A 27,118-nucleotide genomic window follows, 5' to 3' on the forward strand; every position below is an offset into this window, starting at 1 on the left:
ATTTGTTAAGACACAACTTCATGAAACTATGTACAAGATTTTAATTCAACTTCTGGAAAACTTATCTGTTACGGTGTATTTCTATAAGTAAAGTGTGAGGCTTCGATCATTTGTTCTGGCTCCTTTGGGTGTCTAGTATTTAGTTCCATTTAAATATTTTAGGCCAGGGATGTCCAAAGTCCTCGAGTGCCCCTCGAATACAAACAAATTGTTTTGCTGCTCCAACACATCTGATCCAGTATTTAAAATAACCTGTTCAGCAGGTAATCAGGTTCTGCAGACGCCTATTAATCACCTGCAGATTAAAACCAGGTGTATTGAAGCAGATACACAGTTAAAACACGCTGGGTAGAGGCTCTCAAGGAGGACTGGACACTACTGCTTTTGGTAAAAACGTGTTTTTCTCTTTGTGCTGCAGAATAAATCTGTGTTTGAGAGAGTGGGACTCCCGCAGACTCCCATTCAGAAGGTTTTACTTGAATTTTTCTACACATGCAAAAAGCACCAATGACTTCTACGCTCTAATTAGATTCTGAAGATAAACGGTATTGTGTAGAACTTCCTGGCTTTGTGTTGTGACTGTAAACCCGCCGTACCTGTTTGGTCTCAGTATCTCCTCCTCTGCAGCCGACAGCACCGTGAAAACCCGTCCCACTCCTTGCTGCTGACTTGTCATGACTCGCCTCAGGAAAAGTTACTCAATGTTAATCTTTGACGAGAAGGAAGACGGGCCTTTGCTTCCACATCGCTCAGACAGGCAACGAAACCACAACCTCTCAGTTCTCCTTCCATTCAGGACTGTGCTGCTGCTTTCTGGGGAGAAAACAGTTTGATTTGTGGGAGAACAAACGAATACCACCATGGGTGAGTTGCTGCTAAAATATGGGCAGCCCTTCTTAATCTTTTGACTGCTGGGTGTATTCTCTGCTGGGAAAGGAGATAAACTTTACCACAATTTAACCCTTTGATGCATGAATTATGAAATGTTCAACCATGATTTTTTAACAATTTTTTTCATTTGTCTTTAGGTGTGAATGAAACAAATTTCAACAAAAATTTTTTGTAAAATTTTATAATTTACAAATAATTTATTACATGTCCACCTCAGTGGACAGCGTGCATTCTGAGCATGAAATATGTTGGCTTGACTTACTGAAGTCCAAATGGAGGGGCTCACATGCAATAAAGTCTTCAACAGCTGTGCTTAATAGCAAAAAACAAATAATTTTGAGTACCTGTCCACTGTAGTGACCATTATGCACCAAAGGGTTAAAAATGCTGAATGATGATAGGAATGAGCGGTGCTGTGTCTACTAGAAACACGGCTGATGTGACTAAAGTGTTTTAACTTGACAAGGAAAATGAAACAAAATCCTTGGAACTGCACAGAAATACCACAGAACAGCTCTGCTTGGACATGTTCTGAAATATTTTTGTTCGCTGCTTCCTAATGGTTCCTGTTAGCGAAATACAAACAGATTCCTCTATAAGTTATCTCTTCTCTACTCATGAGGAATTACTTGAGACAAAAGCAAGTCCAGATCTGATGCTCAGAGGTTTTGTCTTGGTTTTAAAATGCCAGGATGAATCAGTGCTGAGGCACCAGCCTTTGTGAAATGATGTGTAATTTTCTGCCCTATTTGTGGATGAGCTGCAGAGGTGCTGGTGCTGGTCGACTTTGAGGGCACCATGGGCGACGAGCTCACAGTGAAGATGGGAGATGTGGTGAAAAATGTCACCAAGGCCAGTGAGGAGGGATGGCTGAAAGGAGAGCTGAGGGGGAAAACGGGCATCTTTCCTGCCACCTTTGTCAAAGTATGTTGTCACTGTGTGTGTGTGTGTGTGTGTGTGTGTGTGTGTGTGTGTGTGTGTGTGTGTGTGTGTGTGTGTGTGTGTGTGTGCGTGTGTGTGCGTGTGTGTGTGTGTGTGTGTGTGTGTGTTATTAAATGCCTTATTTTAGTTTTTATTTGTATTCATTACAGGACATACCAGTGTATCTGACTGGTGACAACAACAGGGAACCAAGGAGTCTCAGAAAAGGTACAGTAGTTAATTTTTCTTTATTTTAATTTTATTAATTGTTTCCGTCCAGGCATTTACCACCTAAGTGACGGACCACCTCCAAAATGTGTATATATCTTACTAATGAACAATAATATTGTGTGCCTAAAAGGGAGTAGGAAAAAGACTTATTTAATCACAACACTGTCTGTATGATTCACTGCTATCTGCCATAAATGAGCGATAACTCACCTTTTCAGACTCGAGATGGATAAAAAAATAACTGTAGGTATAACAGATGACACCAACAATGGTGATAAACCACATTTAAAGAGCTCTTTAAAGAACCATTCAGAGTGGTGAATATTGTGTGTGTGTGTGTGTGTGTGTGTGTGTGTGTGTGTCTCCAGACTGTTCGTTGAAATTTTCATTTGTGCATGAAAGCAGAAAAATAGAAACCTAAGCTGCTGATGTTTTATGTTGTGGCAGGACAGAGTTGGGTTCGGACAGTAGAGAGAGAGTTGGACCTTTTGGTAACCCCTTACAATAAGGGTCCCTTTTATTAATGTAACTTTTTACAGTAATAATTACTAAGCAGTCCTAACATTAAGGACACTTTATAGTAAACTATTGGGTACGTTAATAAAGGTATCCTGTGTTTATTATTGCTCAATAATGCACTAAGTAATGTTAATACAGGGACTCTTTTTGGTGTAGCTGGCCCAATCAGACAGCATGAAAACATTGTTCCTCTGTGTGTGGTTAATAAGCACAACAAACCCCAGAGGGAGTTTTGTATGTGATGACTAGCGAGCTTTTTTCTTTTTTCTTTTACTTTATTTGGGCTTCAAGTGTCGGGTGGCAATCCATAAGGTCATTAAATCCTAATTCAGCCCCAGACAGTTATTATTATTATTATTATTATTATTATTATTATTTACAAATAAAATAAGCATCCAAAATGCTGACTGGAACTTTAGTATTTATTTTAGTGGTTTTTGCATTAAACAGAACTTGATTCAGTCCAACACTTTTCTGAAATTCAGATCATGAGGCGAGTGGGTTCAAACAGCAAACCAGGCCAGACATTTCATTTCTTATTTTCTTTTCATTAACGGTAAATGGTCTGTATTTTATATAGAGCCTTCTAGAGTCCTGGAACTCCCCAAGGTGCTTTACAACACAATCAGTCATTCACACATTCACACCCAGATGGTGATGAGCTACACTGTAGCCACAGCTGCCCTGGGGCACACTGACAGAGGCTTTAGAGATCATTTATTTAGGTTGTTAGTTGAAAAATAAGTACATAAGATTTAACAATTTTTATTATTATTATTATTATTATTATATCTGAAAGCCGTGGATTTAACATTAGATTTTTTTTTTCAAGGTTATGGGTCATTTACACGTGCCACCCTTATTCTAAACCCTTGCCCCTACCTGGCCACCCCAACAAAGATTTTCTAGACACATCACTGTAGCTGACTTTATTATTTATATGTATTTTGCAATAAAAAAGAGCTGTTAAAATGTGGTGAAGTCTGCTGTAAATACATGTCTGACATCCATGCCTCACAAAGCCCAGTTATTACAGTGCAGTGCAAAGTTGGAGCAGACAACGACAAACACAGCAGCTTTGAAGGATTAGATTGCAACTTTACATCCGTCTATTGGTGTCACATTTCTGTTACTCTTTGATTTAGACTTTTCTTTTTCTGCAGCTAAGAAGGTGATGCAGATGAGGAGATGTGAGGTGGCCTTTGCTTATGCTCCGCAGAACGAGGACGAGCTGGAGCTGGCTCCTGGTGAAATAGTTGACATTGTTAAAGAGGTACAGACTTCTTATCACACACTTGTAGTTATTCTCGTGTTGTTTTTAGACCAGTAACTAAAGGAAGTTCTCTTTAGCTGCTCGGACAAAAGGGCAGTTCCAAAGGCTGTCAAACCTTCTGCATTATATTCAGATCAGGGCGTTGGAAGCCTTTGTTCTGCCAAACCTCCTCGGTATTCAGATGACTCTCTGGTTACCGACGCAAATTACAGCTTTACTGAAGGCATTGGAGTCACCAGACGTCTTTTGCAGGCTGACTTTTATCTCCATATTCAGTTTATTATAAAAACATTTAGCTGTTCCTTTGTTTTATGTGACAGATTGAAGATGGATGGTGGATGGGGGTGAAAAATGGCAAAGTGGGAGCGTTTCCATCGAATTTTGTCAAAGAACTTTTTGTAGCCCCTAAAGGTTGGTGGCTTCATTCAATTTCCTCTTAAAGTTCACTGAGAAACAATTTCCTAGTTGTTGTTTTTTGAAATACGCACATGCAGGTTACAGGGCTGCCAACTTTGGCACCATTCATGCGTGTGCGCCAGGAGGGGGTTCATGTTATATTTCTCTTCTGGCATTAAAAACTGACTCTAAATGTAATTATGGCATCCCTTTGCTTCTGGGACGCGTTCAAAATGTTAGTTTGCTGCCGGTGGAAAGGAACTCGTCCACTATGACGGCTAACTGCGGCGTCGTAAGTTTCATAACGCTTTCACGTACCGTGGAAAGCAGACGTAACTTAGTTACTGTTTACTGTAAACGTATGGGAAGGGGGGGGGGGGGGGGGATTGAACTTGGTCTTTAACTTTTTTTAAAAATGTATAAACTCCAAAAATAATTTACATCATCCCTTTCCTAACAGATGGAAAGTACGGTGAGGGCAAGGCAAGGCCCAAACTGGCAGATGCTGTCTTCAGTAAGGAGGTATGGTAATGAGAAAAACATACATGTATATATATTTTTATCAGTAAAACTGCAGGATGTGTTCCAACCACAGGGGATCGCTCTCCTGGGCCTTCCTGGTAAGTTCTATTCGGGGAGTTTGGACAGGAGGGTCTGGTGGATTGTCGAACCTCAGATTCAGGAGGAGCAACGTGGTTTCCATCCTGGCTGTGGAACACTGGACCAGCTCTACCCTTACTGCAGCATTAGGTGGAGTCTGGAGAGAGCGTGGGAGTTTGCCCAAACAATCTACATGTGTTTTGTGGATTTGGGGAAGGCGTTCAGCTGCTTCCCTTGAGGGGCCCTTTGGGGGGTACTTCGGGAGTATGGGGCACCAGGCCCTCTGACACGGGCTGTTAGGTCCCTGTATGACCGGTGCCAGAGCTTGGTCTGCGTTGCCGGAAGTAAATTGGGCTCATTTCCGTTGAGAGTTGGACTCCGCCAAGGCTGCCTTTTGTCACCGATTCTGTTCATTTCTATGGACAGGATTGTTAGGTGCAGCCAAGGTGTTGAGGGGATTTGTTTTGGTGGCCTGAGTCTCTGCTTTTTGCAGATGATGTGGTCCTGGTGGCTTCATCAGAACGTGATCTCCAGCTCTCACTGGAGCGGTTCGCAACCAAGTGTGAACCAGCTGTGATGAGAATCGGCTCCTAAATCCGAGACCATGGTCTTGAGTCGGAAAAGGGTAGAATGCCTTCTCCGGGTCAGGGATGAGGTCCTGCCCCAAGTGGAGGAGTTTAAATATCTTGTTGTTTTGTTCACGAGTGAGGGAAAAGCGGAGTGTGAGATCGATAGGCGGATTGGTGCTGCGTCTGCAGTGATGCAGGCGTTGTACCGATCTGTTGTGGTGAAGAGAGAGCTGAGCCTCAAGGTAAATCACTCAATTTATAAGTCGATCTCTGTCCCTACCAAGGGCGTAGGAACTGGGGGTGGGGGTGGGGGGTGGGGGGGACGGGTGGGACGTGTCCCCTCCAATATTGGACAAACGCGTATTTGTCCCTCCCAATAACGTGGAGATGAAAAAAATTTATTGTGATAAATTTGACTCGTGAGCTTTTATTTTGAAAGATACTGCTGACTTCTCACCACACAGCCCCTCCCCCCAGGGAGTCAGACAGGCTGGCTGAAGCAGGAGTCTGAGCCGGGGCGCAGACACAGGTATCAGAGATGGTGAATTTGAGACAAAAACCATTTGACACACACAAAAAAAAATAAAATGAAAAGGTAGAATCTCCACATAAAAATGTAGTTTGTAAGTATGATTGTTGCTTATTTGTGACATTCTCATCAAATTTTATTTTAAACCTTATTCAGAAATAATCATTAAAAAAAAAAAATTCAGTGAGATTGACCTACACTCATCTAAAGGATTATTAGGAACACCTGTTCAACTTCTCCTTAATGCAATTATCTAATCAACCAATCACGTGACAGTTGCTTCAATGCATTTAGGGGTGTGGTCCAGGTCAAGACAATCTCCTGAACTCCAAACTGAAGGTCAGAATGGGAAAGAAAGCAGATTTAAGCAAGTTTGAGCGTGGCATGGTTGTTGGAGCCAGACGGGCCGGTCTGATTATTTCACAATCTGCTCAGTTACTGGGATTTTCACCCTCAACCATTTCTAGGGTTTACAAAGAATGGCGTGAAAAGGGGAAAACATCCAGTATGCGACAGTCCTGTGGGCAAAAATGCCTTTTCGATGCTAGAAGTCAGAGGAGAATGGGCCGACTGATTCAAGCTGATAGAAGAGCAACTTTGACTGAAACAAGCTCTCGTTACAACCGAGGAATGCAGCAAAGCATTTGTGAAGCCACAACAGACACAGCCTTGAGGCGGATGGGCTACAACAGCAGAAGACCCCACCGGGTACCACTCGTCTCCACTACAAATAGGAAAAGGAGGCTACCATTTGCACCAGCTCACCAAAATTGGACAGTTGAAGACTGGAAAAATGTTGCCCTGTCTGATGAGTCTCGATTTCTGTTGAGACATTCAAATGGTAGAGTCAGAATTTGGCGTAAACATAATGAGAACATGGATCCATCATGCCTTGTTACCATTGTGCAGGCTGGTGGCGGGGGTGTGATGGTGTGGGGGATGTTTTCTTGGCACACTTTAGGTCCCTTAGTGCCAACTGGGCATGGTTTAAATGCCACGGGCTACCTGAGCATTGTTTCTGACCATGTCCGTCCCTTCATGACCACCATGTACCCATCCTCTGATGGCTACTTCCAGCAGGATAATGCACCATGTCATAAAGCTCCAATCATTTCAAATTGATTTCTTGAACATGACGATGAGTTCATTGTACTACAACGACCCCCACAGTAACCAGATCTCAACCCGATAGAGCATCTTTGGGATGTGGTGGAACGGGAGCTTCGTGCCCTGGATGTGCATCCCACAAATCTCCATCAGCTGCAAGATGCTATCCTATCAACATGGGCCAACATTTCTAAAGAAGGCTTTCAGCACCTTGTTGAATCAACGCCACGTAGAATTAAAGCAGTTCTGAAGGAGAAAGGGGGTCAAACACTGTATTAGCATGGTGTTCCTAATAATCCTTTAGGTGAGTGTATAAATTGACCTTTTGACCTATCACCGATTTTAGATTTCTAAAATGTGTCGTCCCCCACCCCGCCCCATAATAAACTTGTTCCAACACCTTTGGTTCCTACCCTCGCTCATGTTCACAAGCTTGGGTAGTGACCGAAAGAACGAGATCGCAGATGCAAGCGGCCAAAATGAGTTTTCTCTGCAGCGTGGCTGGGCTCTCCCTTATGGGCCATTCCCATCTGTACCTGCTGATTACCTAGAAGCTGAAAATGTCCCTGACTGCATTCCTTGCATACCTAAGCAAGGATGTGTGGAATCAACCGGGCCAGGCTGGGGCCGACTGGAGCTATCCGGGCAGGGCCGACCAGGTCCAGATGGGAATGGCCCATTAGAGAGAGGGTGAGAAGCTCGGCCACCCGGGAGGGGCTCGGAGTAGACCCCGCTGCTCCTTCACATCGAGAGGAGCCAGTTGTAGTGGCTCAGTCATCCGGTCAGGATGCCTCCTGGACGCCTCCCGGTGAGGTTTTCCGAGCACGTCCAACCAAGACAAGACCTAAAGGAAGACCCAGGACACGCTGGAGAGACTGCATCTCTCGGCTGACTAGGCAACTCCTCAGCATTCTCCTGGAGTAGCTGGCCCAAGAGAGGGAAGTTTGGGCTTCCCTGCTTAAGCTACTCCCCCCACCCCCGCGACCCAAACCCAGATAAGTGACCAAAAATAAAAGACTTTTTTTAAAATCACTTCTTCTTTTTGTTCTTTCCCATAAAGATGTCCCAAAGAGCAACTGTGCGACAAAAAGCAAAGAAATGTGAGTTCATACCCTTTTTAAAGCTTTTTTTAGTCAGAAGCGGCTTGAGAAAAGCACCCAGCTCTATTTAGACTCTCACACACATTTACCACTGGAGCCATATGTGAATACAGATGGGAGTGTCTTAAGTTAATAACTAATAAAAAGGGTTGCTCCATAGTGAAATATCCCTAAGGTTAAAGGTTTATGTTTATCTCCACTCACTCACAACCATTTCCTATTCGTCACCCTTCAAGTTAACATTGGTGCTTTCAAAGGCGGATGGGATTAGTCATTGCTGGAGTTTCTGATCACATTAGAAACATAAAGCTCAATTTAATTCTATCATTTCCTTGTATCTCCTCAGCTGTCGAGTACTGCCAGGCGTTGTTTGACTACAAAAGCGTTTCAGAAGATGAGCTGGATCTGAAAAAAGGAGACATTGTGGCCGTAGTGAATAAGGTATGCTTTTGTTGTTGTTCCGGTATCGCTTCCCACGTGGTTTCATTACCGCAACACTTCCTCAGAGGAGCTGACGGGTGTTCAGAGCAGCTGGTTGCTCAACTGGAGAAACCAGTTGTTCTAATTTTGAGGGTGACCTTTACGGGAAGAAAAGAAGATAATCTGATTTTTAATACATGAGGACAACAAGTGGGAGGGGCTGTCTGCACCGTCTCTGCCTTCTCATTATAGCGTCGTCTAAAAACTTGAATTATTATTATTTTTTCGTTTCTTGTAAGCCTGGCGATGTAAACCATGGAAAGTTTAACCCTAGAACTGAAGTCATTTTGACTGCTCCATTTAACGGCCAATAAATTTACATTGTTAGGGTGTAATATCAGCTAATATTCAATTTAATAGCAAAATAAGGTCATTTTAACCAAAAAGAACACAGAAATGTAGTTTCACAATCATAACTGTCCATGTTGTTAGTCTAACGCTATTTACGGTATTTAGATTACATCTCTCTTCCTTTTTTATATTTTAGTTTTAAAAGACATAATTATGAGGAAAAGACATTGATCAAATGTTGGAGATGCTTTAGGACTAACATTTCCAAGCCTCGCTGTTTATTTCTACCTTGTCCAGGGAAACCAGTAACAAAACTTAAGGCTTAACTTAAGTTTAACTTAAGTCTAACACTCAGCCCTATAGCCCTATAGGGCTGAGTTAGACTTAAGTTTCATCATGTCTTACATGTTAAAACACATTAAATTGAAGCCCTGCAGCTTTTTATTTTATTTAGCAAAAAAAAAAAAAAAACGGTAATGTAAGAAAGTTGAAAAGGATGTTTTGTTTTTGGGGAAACCAATGAATGTGTCTTTTAAAAACAATTCCCCGCTGCCCCAAAAACCAGAAAGCTGTGTTTCCCTTGACCTTTTGCTAACCTCCTGCTCAGCTATTTCACGTCCCTATGGACCGAATTATGACCGAGCCTCTAATGTGACACTTTAATCTCCTTCTGAAGGAAACAGAAGATGAAGGCTGGTGGGAAGGGGAGCTAAACGGACGCTGCGGCTACTTTCCAGACAACTTTGTGATGGTGTTGCCACCAAAGGACGCTCTGCCTGTGAGTTAAACTATTCCTATACACCACCTGTCCAAGAGGACTTCTTTCATCCCTGCCATTAAAGCATGCTCGAAGATATTCATCGTTACATTTTACTTGCTGGTCTAGAAACTGTCTTAAAATGCAAAGTACACAATGTTTGCCTATTATCAGATAGTGCATGTCTGCAGGCTGGACTCTGTTGTGACTCAGGCTTGTTAATAGTCATTCGCTCTTTCTAGTTAGTCACAAAAATCTCCAACAGTGGAAAGATTGTGTCTTTGTGTGTAAGGAGATGCATCAGCCAACCTGTTGAAGTTTCTTTTTCTCCCCATTAAGTCTGGGAACACAACCCTACTGCCTACACGCGTCGGCAGCATGAAAGTCTCAGGTAGGAGATCTGTTCTGGGCATTTTTAGCAGATGGTGGGAAAAGTTGGGATGCATTTTTGATTGGAGTTTTGTGCTCATCTCTGCAAAGATCATGTGTGAGGTTTTATAACAGCAAGAGCTGTAGCATGCACAAGAAAAGCGTTGCAGGTTGAAAAATTATTTTCAGAATTACTTGGTTTAGATGATGAGAGTAAGAAAAGGACAATTTTCACCAAAAGGACACAATGAATTACAGGGGTGTTGGTTTGTTGTTAATAATAGCACGAAGGTTGCAGGTTCGAAACTCGGCTGCGGCATTTCTGCGTGGAGTTGCGTGTTCTCCCCATGCATGCGTGGGTTTCCTCCGGGTACTCCGGTTTCCCCCACAGATCACAACATGCCCTATAGGTTATAAATTGTAAGTCGCTTTGGATAAAAGCGTCTGCTAAACAAATAAACATAAACATAATTTTACAAGAGCACAGAGGCTGCAAATAAGTATTTAGAGTACAGCTTTAAGATTTTGCTGAATCTAAACCTGTAAAGCTGAACGGGTTGGGTGATCTGGCATGGAAATATCTATTCTTTTCGACTAAATGAGTCCTACAGGGTACAATAACGTTGAGGCAGCTGCAGTATCTGTAGCATCTTGTCTGATCGGATATAGGTGTCAGATCTGGTATTTTGTCTTTTCATAATGCAAAAAAGGATGGGCTGAAAGACATTCTCTGCCCTGCAGCACTCTCTGAAAAAACTTGCTCAGCAGGGAGTGCAGGCATCAAATGATTCTATTTCCTGGAAATACACAAACAAAACAATTTTAACTTCATTAAAATCTAATTTTAACAACTTTAATTAGTTTTTCACTAATTACACCAAAATGTCCCCACTAAGGGACAAAGGGATTTTCTATTCTAAATGAAAAATAAAACCAGAACTGTTATATCTCAAATAATTTGACCATGAACGTACAATAAGTATTTCACAGTGGAATAATCACAACAGTCTGTCTCATGTTTGAAGGAAGGTTACATTGAAACTGATTTCCTTCTCTGCCAGCTGGGGGTTATTAGCTTTTCTCCTTTTGAAAAAGGCCAAAGAAGGTTTACAATCTGTTCTGACACCATACTTCCTGGTTCCAGAGCCAATCCTATTTGTGTCCGCAGGGTTGCCATGTCTGCAGTGGCATACCCTGCTGTGCAGGCATTTGTGAGTCGTAAAGAGCAGCAGTGTTGTGTGTGTGGGGGGGGGGGGGGGGGAGGGAATGGAAGCCAGTAATTGGGAGCGACCCAGAAAATATTTCTTGTACCCCAAAGAAGTCACGATATCTTTTTGTTTTACTCTAAAATCCAGTAAAGCAGGCTGGAGGCTAATGATGAGCTAGCAATGCTAACGGTGATTTTAGAAAACCCTAACCCTAACCCTGCTCTAAAAATATTAAGTAATTTTTTCAGTTACTAACAACTTGACATTACAGTCAGTGTGTTTACATGCACATCAGAAAAACAAGTTATCACCCTAAATAGACTGACGTCTTTTAAAAAAAAAAATTTTATGCACGCATACACTTTAGTCTTGCTGAAGGTAAACTGCTTCTAATCGTGCTGAAGCACCCAGATAGCACGATGGCAAAACTGCGTCTGCATGTAAACGGCTCAGTCGGGCCGATACCAGCTTCCAGAACTGATGAGACTGTGGAAGCCGTCTTCTGATATCATCATCACTATCACTGGTTGCCTAGGAGATACGTCACCAAGAGCCACCAAAACGTGTTCCAATGTTCATGTTCTACCAAGGCGTGTGCTCTCCATTTGTTAACTGTTTAGCTAGCTGAGCGAGGATACACGAGAGGTGTCTTATAGCCTAGCCTTGGTCAAAAATTACCCAGAATACAGTGCGGTAACTTTCTAAAGAATGGCGGATCAGAAGCAGGCAGCTACTTATTTTATTTATTTTATTTTATTTTTTTATTTTTTTTTAGATCCAAAGAAGTTATCTATGGTTAGTTGCTTAGTAGTCACAGCTTTGGTGGCTAGTAACTCACTTATATATCTAATTTAACAAATATATACACACTTTCAAAAGTAAAAGACGCGTTATATATTTATATTGAAAATAATACATATTATATATAATGTTATCTCCCGTGTCACGTGACTTTACATGACCACTGTGGTCACGTGATGCAAGTCTGTTCCATTTAACCGTTTTCTTTGACCAAGAAAGGACAGTGTCCTCGTAAGTAAGGCGCCTTGACATTGATAAACACCCATCCTGTTTAAACTTTATCTGCTTCACTCCCGCCAGTGTTTGTTTGCCATTTGTGAAAAGCAGCATGTCGCCACCTAGTGTACCGGAGTGGAACAAACTTCATTTGAGAATTCGGTTTTCTTTTGTTTTGTTTTTTTTACCGTGTCCTGCCTGGCTGTGAAGCAAAAAGAAGTGATGTCTGAATGCTGGTAACAAGCCTTACAGATTTACTCTCAGGTGGAGCATCAAAGCATCTGCTTTTAATGTCACGCCTGATACTTAAAACTTTATTGTTGTTGTTTTTGAATGCTTTGTAATTCCGACCAGACACGGAGTCAGAGGTGAAAGAGAAAGGAAAAGACAAAAGTTGGGGAGAAGGGGGGAAGGGTGTGTGTGTGTGGGTGGGGTGGGTGGGGGTTCCACAAAAATAAACAATAATTAACAAGAGTCTGCTTTTAGACCTGCAGAAAGAGAAAGAATAGAAGAAAAAAAAGGGACACAACAAAAATACATCAGGAGCAAGCTATCACCACGTCAACCTGATGGTGAAATATAAAATCAACATTGTTTAACTGAACAGTCACACGATAATAAATCATAGTGCATGTAGTGGCAACGACAGCCTTAAGACATGTGTTGAACGTGCCCAAGCCCATACTTTTGAGAGCACCATGTGAGCACCTGTGTGTGTACACGCGCTTGTTTATGTAAGGTTTATTTATAGGAGCATCCAATAGAGAGTGTGAGGGACCACAGATCCGCCCCCCAAAGATGCGTAGGAGACGGGGGAGCTCCAAGTCCCAGAGATCCAGGCGCGGCCCCAGAACATAGGAACCCCAAGGAGACTGCAACCAGAAAGGCCCCCGCCCCCCTCGAGAGGCACAGAGGGTCGCCCCGGGGGGCCACAACCAGCAGCCGGCAGAGTCCCGGGAGACATCAGCGGCAAGCCCACAGGCCCGCCCGCAGCCTCCCACCCCCTAGCCGGCCGAGCTCGGGACCCAGCGACCCGGGACCCAGGGGCGACCACCCCCGCCGGGGACCCAGACCCCACCAGGCAGCCACCGGGATTGACCAGGCAGGCGCCAAAGATCTTAAAGCCCCTGACCCGGGAGCCACGAACACTCAGGCAGACCAAGACACCACACCCCACACCAGGTGTGGCAGGGGGAGGGGAGACGAAGATCTATATCATAAAAAGAAGTCCCAGGAGAAGAGAGGAGTCAAAGGCCCCACATGCCCCACACAGTCACACACTCCCTCCCTCATGCTCACACATGCACATTCAACCAAAGACTTACAAAAATGCACGCCGGACACCCACTCATGCTCCCCATACACACCCTATTCACTCTGATCCCGGTACTGCTGCACATTGGGTACAACGCATCACCGGTTACCAGAGTTTGACCCTTGGGGTGCTGATGAGTAGGCTCCCCCGCCCAACGCTGAGCACAGCAACCCACCACCCCAGACCCACACCGGACGGCCAGATCTCCCTCCTAGCCTCCAGCCCCAGGAAGCCAAGTGACAACACAGGTGTGCTAAGACCCCTAGTCTCCCTCCGCCTGCTCCAATATAGTGTTGTGTGTTGATGAGGTGTATTCCATGGCTGAGGTGAGCGGGCAGTGCGGGCATTGTCTGGCCTATGCCAGCTGATGCCACCACCCCACCCCACTTGCACCCACAGCCCTCGGCATCTAAGTGCAGTTTAAAATTGGAAGTGAGCACCGGCACTCGGGAGGAGGCTGAGAAATCCCCCTGCCAAGTGCCGTTGAATGTGCTCACTCCCAAGGCCCTAAGTGTGTGTTTGCGTGGAATGTCTTTGGTGGACGTGGATAAGGTGCAAATAAAATTGGGGGGCAGGTTGCCACAGGAATGGGGAAATGGAGTCCATACCCGCATTGCCTGACTTGTACACCCCCCCAAGGTCCTATGTGCATGTTTGTGTGATGATGTGAGGGAGCAAGAGGAGAAAAATATATGGGGATGGGGAGGAATGGCTGGTTGGGCTTAGCCCTCCAGGGAGCCAGCTCCCCCACTGGCCCCAATAAGCACTTCTGTTGTCAAATTGACACCCAGGGCATGAAGACCCCAACCCATCCTGCCAGGGCCCAAAGCAGCAGCATTGCAGAGCCTCATGGAGCCCCAGGGCACCAGCTCAGCCCCACCCCAGCCCATCCCTGCATTTGCACAACTTCCAGAATATAAACGACATAGGACATCCCGGTAAGGTTGGGTCCTCCCCCTCCTGGGCCTACCCCTCCCCTGTGATGAGACAGCAGAGGAGCCAAGGTCTACCAGAGGCCGCCGAACCCGGGCCAAGCACTGCTGCATGTGCCCGCCTCCTTCCCAGCAGCATACATGCCAGGACCCGACCCCCAAGGCCCCGCCCAGATCCCCACACGGAGCCGGCCACCCCCACACCCCGAGCCCCCAGGCCCCCACCCAGGGGAAATGCAGCCGCCAGGCAGTGACCCATGGCCGCCGCCAAGACCCCCAAGGGGCCCCACTCACACCCACCAGTAGTCCACCCCCCGAGGCAACCCAAGCACCCCCAGAGGGGGGCAACGGCCCCCCAGTCCCAGACACCCCCAGTGAACCCACCTCCAGGGAACATACGGATACTCCAAATTCAGACCCCCCCCCCCCCCCCCACACACACACACACACACACACATCATCCCGCAGGACAATATCAATGGTCATCGCTATGTGATGGAACCGATCAAAGGAGCCCAGAGAGATTGATCTGAGGTGGAAGCAGAGGCTAAATCAAGTGTAATATGATCCAACAAAATATTTCTATACTGGTTAATGCAGAGAGTTTCTCTATTTTTCCAATTCAAGAGGATAGTTTTCTTAGCGATGCATATGGCAGTCAGAACCATGTGAACCAAAGATGTTTCAATTGGGACATCGTCCAGCTTCCCCAGTAAACAAAGAGAGGGGGAAGTTGGGATATGACATTTCAGACATTTTGACAGATCCTCACATTCTCTACCCCAAAATTCCTGGACAGGTGGACAGGACCACAGTGCGTGAATGTAATTGTCAGGAATGTTGTTTGTGCAGTGTGTACAGGTGTCAGACGACACAAACCCCATCTTGAACATCCGATGACCTGTATAGTGTACTCTGTGTAGAATTTTGTACTGAATTAATTGTAAAGTGGGGTGTCTGATCATTTTAAAAGTTTTTAAACAAGTTTGGGACCAGAAGTTCTGGTCAAAGCTAACTGATAGATCCACCTGCCATTTTTCAACAGGGATTGCAATTTTATTGTCTATTTTGGACAGTGTCTTATATACTTTAGACAGTAGTAAGGGGGGTTTGAGATTATAGAAGTCAAATACCGTTGGTGGTGTTTGTAATTCTATTTTATTGAGCTTAAATTTTGTTTGACTACAGATTTAATTTGGTGATATTCTAAAAAGCTATTCTTATCCATTCCAAATTGGGAGACTATTCTATTAAATGGGATGAAGTCCAGTCCTTCATATATGTGTTCCAGGTATTGGATTCCTTTATTTTTCTAGTCCGCAACGTTCATCATTTGGTTATTTTGCAAAATATCAGGATTATTCCAGATAGGTGTGCGTCTGCATGGTACTAGTGAAGACTCTGTCATTTTAAGATACTCCCACCATGCTGTCAGAGAGGTGCTGATACTAATACTTTTGAAGCCTTCATGTTGTCTTATGCTTGAGCTAATAAATGGTAAGTCTGAAAGCTCTATCGTATTACAAAGTGTCTGTTCTATATCTAACCAGGACTCACCTAGTGGGTTATCTTGCAACCATCTTGGTATATATTGCAGCCTGTTGGCTAAGAAATAATAATAAAAGTTGGGTAAATCCAGTCCTCCTCTGTTTTTGGTCTTCTGAAGCGTTTTTAAGCTAATTCGTGGAGGTTTATCCTGCCAAAGGAATTTAGTAATTGAGGAGTCCAGAGATTTAAACCATTCAGCTGGTGGTTTGTTTGGGATCATCGAGAATAAGTAATTTATTCTGGGTAAGACCATCATTTTAATTGTAGCAACCCTCCCCATGAGTGATATCGGTAAGGATTTCCATCTTGCAAGATCATCTTCCACTTTCTTTAAAAGTGGGATGTAGTTTAGTTTGGTTAGATCTGCTAACTTGGGAGAGACATTAATTCCCAGGTATGTGATATTCCCTGACTTCAATTGTGTATTAAGCAAATTGACAAAAGAGAAATTAATTGGTAGAACTGTGGATTTTAACCAGTTTATAGAGTAATCTAAAACTCTTGAAAAATAGTTTATCAGTTCTATTGCTTGGGAGAGAGAGGATTGAGAATTCTGGAGAAATAGTAAAACATCATCTGCATAAAGACTGATCTTATGTTCTATTTTCTTACACTCTATCCCTTTAATATTTGTTGTTTGCCTAATTGCTGTCGCTAGTGGTTTGCTAAAAACAGCAAACAGTGAGGGGGGGAGTGGGCATCCCTGCCTGGTCCCCCTCTGAAGACAGAAGCTAGCTGATATTCGGTCGTTTGTCCTGACACGTGCTGTTGGTGAACTGTATAATGTTTGTAGCCAGTTTATGAAGAAGTTCCCAAAGCCAAATTTGTGTAAAGTTGCAAATAAGAACTTCCAGTTAACTCTATCAAAAGCCTTTTCTGCATCTAGAGATAATATACTAGTTTCTATGTTTCTACTGTAAGAGAAATCTATCAAATTCAGTAATCTACGCGAGTTTGTGGATGACTGTCTACCCTTAATGAAACAAGTTTGGTCAGGGTGTATTATGAAGGGGGTTAACATCAGCATCTATTCTCTGGGAGGCAGGAAAGGCAGTGATGAGAGGTAAAATAATCTCTTTCGCATCACATAAGAAAAAACAGAAAACAAACGTATTCAGGAGTTAGAAGAAATCATTAAGTCTTTAGAGGCATCCACAGAAGAAGAGTTACTGAGCAAATTACGTAAAGCTAAATTAGAACTTCTTGGAATTATTGACAAAAAGACACAATTTTTAGCACAAAGACTACGAATAGAAAACTTTGAACATAGTAATAAGTCAGGTAAATTTTTAGCTAGCCAGTTAAAAATTAATAAAGAGAAAACTACCATATCTGCTGTTAAAGACTCAACCGGGAATATAGTTTATGACGCTGAAAGAATAAACAACACCTTCAGAGACTTTTACCAAACTTTGCACTCACCACATATAAACCCATCAGATAACGAGATCAATGAGTTCCTTGACAGGATAACACTTCCTAAATTATCAGACAGCCAAGCTACAGTCCTGGACTCGCCACTAACATCAGCTGAGCTCCAGGAAGCCCTTAAATCCATGACTAATAGGAAGGCTCCTGGCCCAGACAGGTTTCCAGCAGAGTCCTACAAAGAATTCTGGATCATTCTGGCTCCAACACTTTTCAGAATGGTGAGGGAAATCGAAGAGAGCGGCAGATTACAGCCAAACATGAATTCAGCCAATATTAGTCTCTTGTTAAAACCAGACAAAGACCCAGCATTTCCAACCAGCTATCGCCCAATTTCTCTTATTAATGTTGATCTCAAAATAATTTGTAAAGCCCTGGCAAAAAGAGTAGAGGAGAATTCGATTTTCTAACGTACGTGTAAACTAGGATAAAGGGTTAGGGTTACTTTAGGTCTAGTTAGACCCATAGACTGTACATAGACCATGTAAACACACTAAGGGAAATGCATTACACTACTTATGAACTTGCTGTGTGTGACCCGTCTTGTCATCTAGAATCAGCTGGTGTTGATGTAGCTGGCAACAGGTCCTCAGAGTGCTTGTTTGTTTTTTAATATATGCTATCATTCAATAAAATAAAGATTTTGAGATAAGAGACCCTGTGGAATGCAGCAGGTTGGTGTCTCAGTTGCGTGAAGTTGCACACACGACTCTCTTCTGCAAGCCACTTCAAAATGTGCAACGAAACTAGGCAGAGGAATCGCACAGATTCACCTCATGTAATGTCATGACTTGTAAAATCGTTCAAAGAATTTCACAGGATGTCTCAGACTATAGTAAAATGGGGGATGGTTAAACTGGTCACATGACTTGGTTAAGGAGTCTTGGAGGAAACGAGGGTGGTGGTGAGGGCGAGAGGAGCTCCGTCACAGTTTTTCTGCCAGAAAGAAACAGCCACTTGAGCCTGAGACACCACTTATCTGTGGATGATTTACTTCATAGGGAAATGTTGCGCAATACCCTGTACATGCAAGGTAGGCTTCCTGTTAATCAAATAATTTTTGTTATTTGACAGTTGCAGCAAATGTTTTGTTTTACTAGTTTTTGATAAAAGGGATATCTGATAAAGCAGGTCTGTAACCAGCTTCTTTAACCTCTTATGTCCTAAATAAGCATTGGACTTGAGTTTTACACTAGAGGGATCTTCAGTTCCTGAACTTGTCACTTAAACCAGCCAAGGAAAGCCTCTGGGCTTTGGTTTTACATTTTGACACAATTTGCACATTCAGAAGATTGGAAACTCCTGCACACTGACTTGCTCATAACTGCACCTCTAATGTTCTGGTTTAAGGTCTTATAACACACTAATGTGTTCAAAGCATTGATTTAAAGATGAACAATTAAAGACTGGCTTAAAAATGAAAGAAAAATGGCACAGAGTCCACTTACGGTACTGAAAGTCCCCCCCCCCCCCCTTTTTTTTATTTTTGTGCTTAAAAGAAATGCAAGTGAAAACGTTGGAAATCTAAGTATGCAAGGTGAGGATTGTGTGAATACACAGTGGTCAGTTTTATTTTTAGCTGTGTGTAGTTGAAAAATCTATTAAATTTTAAATCTGTTTCCAATCAAACACCAGAGCACTGGCAGGCCTTTTAAAACTCTTAAACACTCGTAGTCATGACTCATTGTAACTTAGAAACACCACATTAGAAACTATACTTCCTATAGTAAAAAATTAGATTATATATATATATTTTGTAGATTATTGGCTCTTTTTGTTTATCTCCAGGGGTGGCTCTAGGGGCGTCTAGGGCTGGCCAGCCCCCCACCACCCGCCCTCAAGTCATGCATTGGTACTAAAACCTCACATTTTCTTTTTTTGGAACCTGAAACGTGACTATCAGTTTACTTACACACACACACACACACACACACACACACACACACACACACACACACACACACACACACACACACACACACACACACACACACATTAGACATGCATTATGGTAAATGGTCTATATTTATATAGGGCCTTCCAGGGTTCTCCAACTCCCCCCAAAGTGCTTTACATTCAGTCATTCACCCATGGACACACGTTCAAACACTGATGGGGATGAGCTACAATGTAGCCACAGCTGGCTTGGGGCTCACTGATGGAATTGAGGATGCCCAAAGCTGGCACCACCGATCCCTCCGACCACCACCAGCGGCAGGGCAGGTTAAGTGTCTTGCCCAAGGACATGACTGTGATGGACGAGGCTCAAACCTGCAACCCTTAAGTTATGGGTGGGCCCTTAACTCTACCACCAGAAGGATAATTTGTCCCTCTGAAAAAGCTTTGAGGCTGAAACACCAAACAGCTGGACTTGTTTTTAATGATTGGTTCCATTTAGATGAATTTGGTTAATTTCACCGTTGAGAAAACTGCCAACTAGCAGCAACAGGCCTCTGCACTAGAGGAAACTCCACAGTTTCTGACATCTCAACAAAAAGTTAATTGTCAGAAAACACTTGATGAAATTATAATTTTGTGGTTTTAGTTTGTAGCTTATTGATCATCTAATCAGATCCTAAATTTGTCTCCTGTCTCTCAGTGGCAGGAACCCAGTTCGCTGTGAACTGGTAAAATGAGGAGTCTTTTTCATGTAACTCAGGACAAACGGGTCCTGATGTGAATCATGTGTTGCACTGTGAGGGTCGTGTTCTTTGATTTCTCCAGTGCATTTAACACAATTCAGCCTGATGTACTTTGCCAGAAACTCCAGAAGACACAGGTGGGGGCCTCAACTATCACCTGGATTAAAGACTACCTGACAAACAGACCACAGTTTGTGAGGCTGAAGAACTGCACATCAAACCAGGCGATCAGTAACATTGGAGCACCACAGGGGACTGTACTCTCACCATTCCTTTTCACCCTGTACACCTCAGACTTCCAGTACAAATCAGAGACCTGTCATCTACAGAAATACTCAGATGACTCTGCAGTTGTCGGGTGTATCAGAGATGGACAGGAAGCTGAGTACAGAGAGCTGGTGGAGCGCTTTGTGGCATGGTGTGGAAACAATCATCTGACCTTGAACGTGAACAAAACAAAGGAGATGATTTTAGACTTCAGAAGAAACAGGGTGGAGTCAAACACTGTTTCCATCATGGGAGAAGTGGAGGTGGTTGAGGAATACAAATACCTTGGAGTTCACCTGGACAACAGACTGGACTGGAGAAAGAACAGTGAAGCCGTTTACAAGAAGGGACACAGCAGACTGCACTTCTTGAGGACGCTTAGGTCCTTCAATGTCTGTAGCAAGATGCTGCAGATCTTCTTCAAGTCTGTTGTTGAGAGTGTAATCTCTTCAGCCATCGTCTGTTGGGGTAGCAGCATCAGAAGCAGGGACCTGAAAAGGCTCAACAGCCTAATAAAAAAGGCTGGTTCTGTTCTGGGGACGACTGTGGAACCACTGGAGGAGATAATGCAGAGAAGGATTCTCCAGAGAACCAAGAAAATTATTGACAACCCTGAGCATTCTCTTCACAAGACTGTCCGACAACGGAAGAGTGTCTTCAGTCAGAGGCTTCTTCAGTTTCGCTGCAACACTGACCGCTACTGGAGATCCTTCCTGCCAACAGGCTTTGTAATATACAACAACTCTGATGACTTGATTATTATTATTATTCTGAGCTACTACAGCAATCAATTTCCCTCTGGGATTAATAAAGTATTTTTGAATTGAATTGAATTGAATTGAATGTGTGAAAGCAGAGTCAGAATAGCAAACATGTTTTGTAAAAAGGACCTGCTGATGCATCGCTGGTTGCATGCATTGCTTCCCAACAATTCAAAATGGATTAAAATTAAGGGGGGGGGGGGGGGGATTTCAGCACATTTTTAAGCCTGTTCGAAGCAACGTTTCTCTACAAAAAATGAACTTTCTATGCGAGTTTCGACTTTCCAACAGGCACAAAAAGTTGTAACTTACAAGAAGGGGAAAATGTCTAAAACCCCAATGTGACCTACTTGAGCAAATTTAGGTTTGCTTAGCAAGCATTTATGCTCAACTGCAACAGTTTTACATCGTATACAACAAAACACAGGAAACATGCTGAAGATGTCAAAGTATTTCATTTAGTACCAAGATCTAATTAATACCCTGTTGAAAAACAAACAGCAAAGACCAGCATATGTTGTGTTTTGGTGCTGGTTTAGCTGGTGGACCAGCACCCCAAACACAACATACGCTTTTTCAGCAGAATAGACTACATTATAAAGTAGAAATCACTATGTTGTTGCAATTCAGGTATCATGTATTTAATGTTATATGTGGACTAACTTCATGTATATTGACTTTGATGATTATTGTCTTTCAGCAAAAACAGAAGCTTCGGCGATGGAGAAAGGTGATCCAGCCAAAACAAAAGGTACAGACGCTTTAGTTTAATTGTTGTTCATTCAAGAATAAAATAAAACATGGTGTTGTGTTTTACAGAAGATAAGCCAGAAGCTAAAGATATGAGAAGCAATCCTCCAACTAAAGTCAAGCTACCGCCCGTAAAGCCCATGCCGCCTCCCATCAAAGGCAAACCCATCAAGGTTCCCCCAAAGTGAGTGATGAATCGTTTTTGTGCCGCCTCATTTCTAATCTCAGTCAAAAGGCAATCAAGGCTCATTCGTGTCCAAACGTCCTACAAACAAAAAGCCTTTAACAAAGGTCAGGAACTTGTTCTCCTCCCTCGTCTGGCACCAGAAACCAAGGCGTTGGAAGCTAAAGGTTTTGGTTGCCACCTCCAGTTGTCATGGAGTCCTTAAAGAAGAATGCCAGGATGCATGACATTTAGTGGCTCAGTGGAAACGCTGAGATGGGTCAGATCAGAGCGAAACCGTTGAGAGCAGCTAGTTTCCTGTTTCCTGAGCAGAATACACACAACACTGTTACGCGTTTCTTGAAAGTGCCACTAAATAAAATTCTTTAAAGGCTAAGTTCACTGTGAAACCGTTCTTACTTGCTATTTTTGGACTGAAAACTGGCAATCATGAACTCACGACGAGGAAGGCGGTTGTTGTTTTAGCATCCAGGAGAGAACAGAGCACATTTTGGCTAGTAGAAGCTAGAAGTAGCATCTCCTCATCATGGCAGAAGTCCTTCAGGCTTGTGTTATTTGTGGAGATAACACATCAACGTTGCAGAGCGAACAAGGTCAGTGGAAGAGTTGCGTTGCTGTTAGCCAATCAGAAGCGAGATGTCCGAACATCAGGAAATGAAGTTCAAATCCTGCCGTTTTTCGCTCCTCTCTGCTCTAACTCATACTTCCTGAAACGGGAACACCAGAGCTTTTTTCCCACGGATCGACTCACAAGGCGTTCATTTATCCTAGAGACCACTGCAAAAATACTGAAATTAGCTTCAACTTGGTCTTTAAAGCTCATAAAAGCAGATTTGAGTGTGAAGATCTTCCATTACTCAGAGTGTGCTGTGACCTTGAGACCTGCAGGAACAGAAAAGTCCAGTTGATTTCCACTGGATCGGTTTTTCATCAACAAACTGTTATTTTCTCTTTCAGTACAACCAACGGTGATGCTGTTCCAGCTTCACCCAAAAAGCTGGAGGAGAAGGAGCCCGATCATTTTGATGGGATTGATGTTCAAAGTGAAAAGCTGAGTCATCCTACAGCCAACCGAGCCAAACCTCCTCACAGGAGACCACCAACAGCCCAGGTTACAACACCACACACACACAGGCTCCAAACGGTCAAATGCGGAAGTTGCATGCATCACTGCAACAATGTGCAGAGATGCAGGGTGATCCGTCATGCTTTCCACGTTTATTTGCGTGACTGAATGCTTGATTAGAATGAAAATTTACATGTTTTATTCTGAGAATCGGCTCGTCACAAACTGCATTGTAGTGACTTTAAGATGGGAGGGATTTCTTAACTCTGCAGAAATGATCAAGATAATTCACAATATTTTCTCAGTTTGTACTGAAATGTGTAAACACACACACACACACACACACACACACACACACACACACACACACACACACTTTCAGACCTGATCTCGGCGGGTTACAAATAGGGATGCACCGATCAGGTTTTTTGCTGCCGATCACCAACACTGATATCAAAGAATGCTGATCACCGATACCGATCACCGATACCGATCACATGGATTGGCCAGAATTTTTCTACAACATAATAATGAGTGCTACAAACTACATAATCTGGGAATAAAGGAAATGTAACCTAATCTAAAATGGCTGATCGGTCTGCTTTGATCTATTTTGAAAACTCCGATCAAAACCGATAGGGGCGCTATCGGCCGATTGGGATCAAATGCCGATCCATCGGTGCTTCCCTAGTTATAAATTAATTCTAGGAAATAAACTCCCTGAAGCTGCTCAGGAGACATACCATAATATTGAACGGTGGAATAATAAAAACCTGGTTGTGCTCCACAGGCTCAGAGTGCAGCAGACCAAGTGGACCAGAAGGAACCGGAATCAGGATTCAAAAAGCCTCCAGTCGACAAATCACTCAACCTACAAAAGGTTTGTCAGGTTACAGTATTCTTACATGAGTTTATGAGGAAAAGTTGTTAAAACTCTCACTTGTGTCTGACTCGAGTCCTCATCTCCAGATGTAATGTCTTCACTTTCAGATATATGAGCCCTTGTTTGTAGCCCTCTGTTAGACAAATGTTAGTAATGTAAAGCTTTACTGCTGTCCCATAAAGAGCCTCAGAGAGAATTCACTAACAAAAGATTTGATGACTGTACAGAAGCAAACATGCTTGCAAAATAGTAAGAGGCTGACAGGAAATAGGAAGCGAAAGAGGTTCAACCACCCAGAAAATAAACCAAGACCGTTTCTGCACTGTTAACACCTGACTGGCAACAGAAGCAACTTCAGTGCCAATAAAGGAACATGTGAACATAATGACACCATGCTGCGGACCAGAGCTGTAGCAAAATAAAGTCTTAACCATTCATAACTTATAACAACGAAAGTGTTATAAGCTGTACGTATCGCATTATTTTTTATTTAGTTTGTCCTAACCAAATCACAGTTCCATCATTTGTGATTTTTATTTATTTTTTCTGCTTTAAGGGGAAAGAAAATCTCACACCTCCACCCGCAAAGCCCGAAACTGCAGCCAAGACGCCCCCTGTGGTCCGCCCACCTCCTCCTAAGATCGTCATGAACAACAGAAACGAGAACCATAAAGAAGAGCCGACAGTAGGAAGTCTTCAGGAGGAGCTCAAAGAGCTGAAGATGGCGCTGGAGCTGTTTCAAACCCGACACGAGTCAGTGCTCATGTCTAACTGCAGATGCACTTTTTGATTGGTTCCAGTCTGATCCCAACGCCTGTTTGTGCTGGTAGTGTAGTAGCAGCTCTTTTATTTGATCAGTGTTGCTGTGTAACATTTATATTCATGGGACTGCTGGGAATACTTTATCCCAACATGAAAAAATGTTTGGTTGCAAGCTTTAATGTTTGTCCTGCAATAAAAACGTGCTCGGTAGTGGTAGCGGAGGCCGATGCATGCATCAATACTCATACACTGTAAAATCTGATTAGTTCACTTTACTTAAAAAAAAGCATGGAAACCGATTGTGGTTAAAACCAGTACACGGTACTTTGAAATTAGCTTCCTGAAATTGTATTTCTGAGTTGTAGACACTTAAGCAGTAGTAAGCAGCGTGCAAATTTCCATGCACATGCACTAGTTTCTCTTGGTTATAATAACTAGACTGTAAGTTCATTTTACTTTGTAAATATTAGTAGCTCCACGCCTAATTACCTATTCCTGTGTACTTATTGGGTCAGATTGGTTCCAGTGTTATTTAAAAGCTCACAAATGTTGAAACAGAGGTTAAAATGAGCCGTTGCATCTTTAAATGGTTAAAAACTTGTAACATTTGAGCTCTTATGAGATCTCGCTTGGATCTTTATATTGTGAGTTCAGAGCAAGCTTTTCAGTGCTGCTCCTTGAGAGATTTTGCCCTGCATGTTTTAGTTGTTTTCCTGCTCTAACACAACTGAGGAAGGGATTTAAACAGCTCTTTGGTTACTTAAGTTCTTCAGAAGCTTGGTATTTACCCATCGACTCAAACGGGTGTGTTGGAGCAGGAAACCTGGTAAACATGGGGCCAGGATGGGGACGTCACTACATGCAATTTTGAAAAAAATCTATATTTTCCCTATCTGATGTGTGTGTGTGTGTGTGTGTGTGTGTGTGTGTGTGTGTGTGTGTGTGTGTGTGTGTGTGTGTGTTTATTTTTAAGCTTCCTCATCTTCTAAACCTCCTCTTTTTGAATTTGTCTCTTTTGATCAGACAAGACATGCAGGAAGTGAGAGAAGAACTGAAAGAAGAAAGAAGAAAGCGAATGTCTTTGCAGGTCAGTCTGATGCCATTTTGAGTTTCGCATGGATTGTTACCAGCTGTTTTATCAGAAGAGGAAAAAAAAAACAGAAGCTGAGGCTCCAAACGCTAATAAAGAACGTGTTTTTCTTTAAACAGGAGGAAGTGATCGCTTTGAAGGCAAGGAAATAATTCCACCAGTGACGCTGAGCTCCTTGTTTGTGGTTTTACTGTAAAGGATTTCTGACACCAAGTAAAGGTTCTCCTAAGTGAAGACGAGAGATGTCTAAATGTTAAAGTATTGGTCAGAGCCCTCTGGTCCAGTGAGATCACATTATTACATCAGAATGCTGTTTATGTTTGCTACATGAATGCTGGAAAACAAAGGTCTGGGTTTAGCTTAGAAAAATAATAGAATTTACTTAAATATTATTTCCCCCCCCCCCCCGCTGTCATATTTTACTCTGCTTTACAGAAAGCGACTTTTAAAGCCTCAGAATTTGTAATATGTGAAAATGTACATAAAATGAGTTATTGTGAATGTTATTAAAAATATAAGATGACATTGTGTGACTTTGTGCACAAATGTTGGACAACTGGAATTCCTTAGATTTATATTTCTAAATTATTACATGAAATAAATAAAAATGTAGTTTTTTTTATTTAAATAAAAATACATTTTGTTGTTTTTTAGGTTAACAATGAGGAATCACAACTGGTTGTGAACAATTGTTTAGTTATCCATTTTTAAATGCATAATATATCATGAACAATTTAAGTTTTAAGCTTAAAAACTCAACAAGCCAAACAAGTATTCTTAATATTCTCTCTGAAATAAAAAAATGTAAACCTGCAACACTTTACCAACGGGGTCCCTTTATTTAAGCTAGTGCATTAAGCATTAATAAACAAATGATCCACATATTAACATTCCCAATATTAACTATGTCCTTAAGATTAGAACAAAGAGCCGGGGAGAGAGTCTGCTTAGTAATGCATTACTTAATAACATTAATCAGTTAATACGTCATTTGATAGTTTATTAATGATTAATAAACTAACGTTAAAGGGACCCTTATCGGTAACTGTTACCTTCTGTAATATGATCACATTACCTTATGTCTTATATTTTTTTATCGGTTTTATCTTTACATTTTGTGAAAACGATTCTTTTTATAGATTGTGTGATTTGCAAAAAATATTCACAGCATTTAATGCATATTTTTATTATTGTGCAGTAAATTGCACAAAAATACACAGTGAACCATTTGT

General features: G+C 42.5%; 1 protein-coding gene across 2 annotated transcripts; it reads left to right on the top strand.

The window, feature by feature from the left end:
• Nucleotides 1–26,409, top strand: sh3d21 (SH3 domain containing 21). 2 transcript variants are annotated; one of them, XM_070551080.1, is made up of 17 exons: nt 1–864; nt 1,652–1,815; nt 1,983–2,040; nt 3,726–3,835; nt 4,156–4,246; nt 4,692–4,753; nt 8,097–8,136; nt 8,483–8,577; nt 9,584–9,685; nt 10,004–10,055; nt 21,852–21,902; nt 21,971–22,085; nt 23,043–23,196; nt 23,942–24,031; nt 24,591–24,787; nt 25,820–25,883; nt 26,006–26,409. In XM_070551080.1, the coding sequence occupies exons 1-17, from the start codon at nt 861–863 to the stop codon at nt 26,036–26,038; spliced, it is 1,482 nt and encodes a 493-aa protein (XP_070407181.1). In that variant the 5' UTR covers nt 1–860; the 3' UTR covers nt 26,039–26,409. The 2 variants fall into 2 exon arrangements, with proteins under 2 accessions (XP_070407181.1, XP_015805563.3); XM_015950077.3 differs by having other exon boundaries at nt 1,658–1,815.
• Nucleotides 26,410–27,118: the final 709 nt, after the last annotated feature.

The sequence above is a fragment of the Nothobranchius furzeri genome, chromosome 5 (assembly GCF_043380555.1).
Source record: "Nothobranchius furzeri strain GRZ-AD chromosome 5, NfurGRZ-RIMD1, whole genome shotgun sequence".
Classification (NCBI taxonomy): domain Eukaryota; kingdom Metazoa; phylum Chordata; class Actinopteri; order Cyprinodontiformes; family Nothobranchiidae; genus Nothobranchius; species Nothobranchius furzeri.